Source organism: Mytilus californianus, unplaced genomic scaffold (genome assembly GCF_021869535.1).
Source record: "Mytilus californianus isolate M0D057914Y unplaced genomic scaffold, xbMytCali1.0.p SCAF_39, whole genome shotgun sequence".
NCBI lineage: Eukaryota > Metazoa > Mollusca > Bivalvia > Mytilida > Mytilidae > Mytilus > Mytilus californianus.
The window spans coordinates 421,685-424,565 of NW_026262689.1; the positions used below are offsets into that span (position 1 = coordinate 421,685).

At 37.4% G+C, this 2,881-nt stretch overlaps 1 protein-coding gene across 1 annotated transcript; it reads right to left on the reverse strand.

The window, feature by feature from the left end:
• Positions 1 to 439: 439 nt before the first annotated feature.
• LOC127736861 (zinc finger protein 596-like) lies at positions 440 to 2,378 on the reverse strand. The gene is made up of 2 exons (XM_052247436.1): positions 1,530 to 2,378; positions 440 to 448 (listed from the first exon to the last, which is right to left on the reverse strand). Exons 1-2 carry the CDS (start codon positions 2,376 to 2,378, stop codon positions 440 to 442), a joined length of 858 nt encoding a protein of 285 aa, XP_052103396.1.
• Positions 2,379 to 2,881: the final 503 nt, after the last annotated feature.

The window sequence follows — 2,881 nt, forward strand, 5'->3', positions numbered from 1 at the left end:
GTCGGCTAAACCCTTTACCACATGCATTGTTTATCATGTTTATCACACGTGACTAAACCTTTTGCCAGAGTTATGAGGTTTTTAACCTGTATGTGTTCTCATGTGACTTTGTAAATTACTAAGATGACTAAACTTGTTACCACATACATTACAGTCATGCAGTTTTCAACTGTATCTGTTCTCCTGTAAATCTGTAAATTACTAATTTAAAGACGAATTTAATCTTTACCACAAACATCAGTCATGAGGTTTATTATCAGCTGTATGTGTTCCCATGTGAGGATGTAAATTACCAAGCCGACCAAACCGTTTACCACATACATCACAGTTATGAGGTTTATCACCTGCGTGTGTTCTCATGAACAATCTTTTTACAACATATATTCCAGTCTTGGGTTTTTTCACCAATGATTATGGTTATGTGTTCTCATGTGTCTCTTTAATTCACCTTTTACAACATACATCAGTTGTTCATGTATGTGTTCTCATGTATTTTTGTAAATAGGCAAGGCGACTAAACCCTTAGGTGTATCGCCTGTATGTGTTCTCATGTGACGTTTTAAATTACTGGGATGATTAAACTTTCTGCAACATGCATAACAGTCATACGGTTTATCACCAGTATGTGTTCTCATGTGTCTCTTAAAGTCACTACCGTGACTAAACCCTATGCCACACACATCACACTCGTAAGGTTTATCACCTGTATGTGTTCTCATGTGAGTCTGTAAATTATCAAGCCGACTAAACCCTTTACCACACACATCACAATCATGGGGTTTATCACCTGCATGTGTTCTCATGTGTCTCTTAAAGTCACTACCGTGACTAAATCCTTTACCACACACATCACACATGTCACATTCATGAGGTTTATCACCTGTATGTATTCTCATGTGTGTCTGTAAATTATCAAGCCGACTAAACCCTTTACCACACACATCACAATCATGGGGTTTATCACCTGTATGTGTTCTCATGTGTCTCTTAAAGTCACTACCGTGACTAAACCCTTTACCACACACATCACAATCATGAGGTTTATCACCTGTATGTGTTCTCATGTGAGTCTGTAAATTCCAAAGCCGACTAAAACCTTTACCACACACATCACAATCATGAGGTTTATCACCTGTATGTGTTCTCATGTGAATCTGTAAACTCCCCAGCCGACTAAACCCTTTACCACACACATCACAATCATGAGGTTTATCACCTGTATGTGTTCTCATGTGAGTCTGTAAATTCCAAAGCTGACTAAACCCTTTACCACATACATCACAGTTATGAGGTTTATAAGCTGTATGTATTCTCATGTGACGTTGTAAATTACTAGGATGATTAAACCCTTTATCACAGTCATTGCATTGATAAGGTTTATCACCTGTATGTGTTCTCATGTGTGTCGATAAATTACTTTGCTGACTAAACCCTTTACCACATACATCACAGTTATAAGGTTTATCAAGTGTATGTGTTCTCATGTGTGTCTGTAAATTGCTATGCTGACCAAACCTTTTACCACATACATCACAGTCATGAGGTTTATCTCCAGTATGTACTAGCATGTGTCTAGTTAGGAAACTACCATGGGAAAATTCTCTAGCACAAACATCACATTTATGAGGTTTTTTACCAGTATGTGTTCTCACGTGTCTCTTTAAGTCACTACCTAGACTAAATTCTCTAGCACAAACATCACATTTATGAGGTTTTTTACCAGTATGTGTTCTCACCTGTCTCTTTAAGTCACTACCTAGACTAAATTCTCTAGCACAAACATCACATTTATGAGGTATTTTACCAGTATGTGTTCTCACCTGTCTCTTTAAGTCACTACCTAGACTAAATTCTCTAGCACAAACATCACATTTATGAGGTTTTTTACCAGGATGTGTTCTCACATGTCTCTTTAAGTCACTACCTAGACTAAATTCTTTAGCACAAACATCACATTTATGAGGTTTTTTACCAGTATGTGTTCTGACATGTCTCTTTAAGTCACTACCTAGACTAAATTCTCTAGCACAAACATCACATTTATGAGGTATTTTACCAGTATGTGTTCTCACATGTCTCTTTAAGTCACTACCTAGACTAAATTCTCTAGCACAAACATCACATTTATGAGGTTTTTTACCAGTATGTGTTCTCACATGTCTCTTTAAGTCACTACCTAGACTAAATTCTTTAGCACAAACATCACATTTATGAGGTTTTTTACCAGTATGTGTTCTCACATGTCTCTTTAAGTCACTACATAGGCTAAATTCTTTAGCACAAACATCACATTTGTGAAGTGTTGTACTAGTTGTCTGTTTTCCTCTCGGTCTCTGTAGAGTACCATTGATTGCTACTAAATCCTCTACCTCTAACATCCTAATAAGGTTTATCTCCAGTATCTGCGCTCTTAAAGGACTCTGAAAGCAAAACAAGTAACAAAGTTGAGAGGTAAACCTTTTAACACCCCGTGTTTATAACACGTAAAAGAAGGGCGAAAGATGCCAGAGGGACATTCAAACTCATAGTTCGAAAATAAACTGAAAACGCCCTGGCAAAAAAAAGAAAAAGACAAACAGACAAATAATAGTACAACGACACAACATAGAAAACTAAAGACTAAGCAACACGAACCCTGCCAAAAACTGGGGGTGATCTCAGGTGCTCTGGAAGGGTAAGAAGATCCTGCTCCACATGTGGCACCCGTCGTATTGCTCATGTTATTACAAACCCGGTAAATAGTCTAATTCGGTAGGTCAAATTCGTTAAAAGGGAACGGGATTGTATTTACGACATAACTAAGGAACATTGTCTCATTGGCACTCCTACCACATCATCGTATACATGTATCTATATCCGATATTATATGTGAAACGGATAT

Excerpts from the sequence above, each read along its gene's own strand:
- LOC127736861 (XM_052247436.1), bottom strand. The coding sequence starts at position 2,378 with ATGTTAGAGGTAGAGGATTTAGTAGCAATCAATGGTACTCTACAGAGA.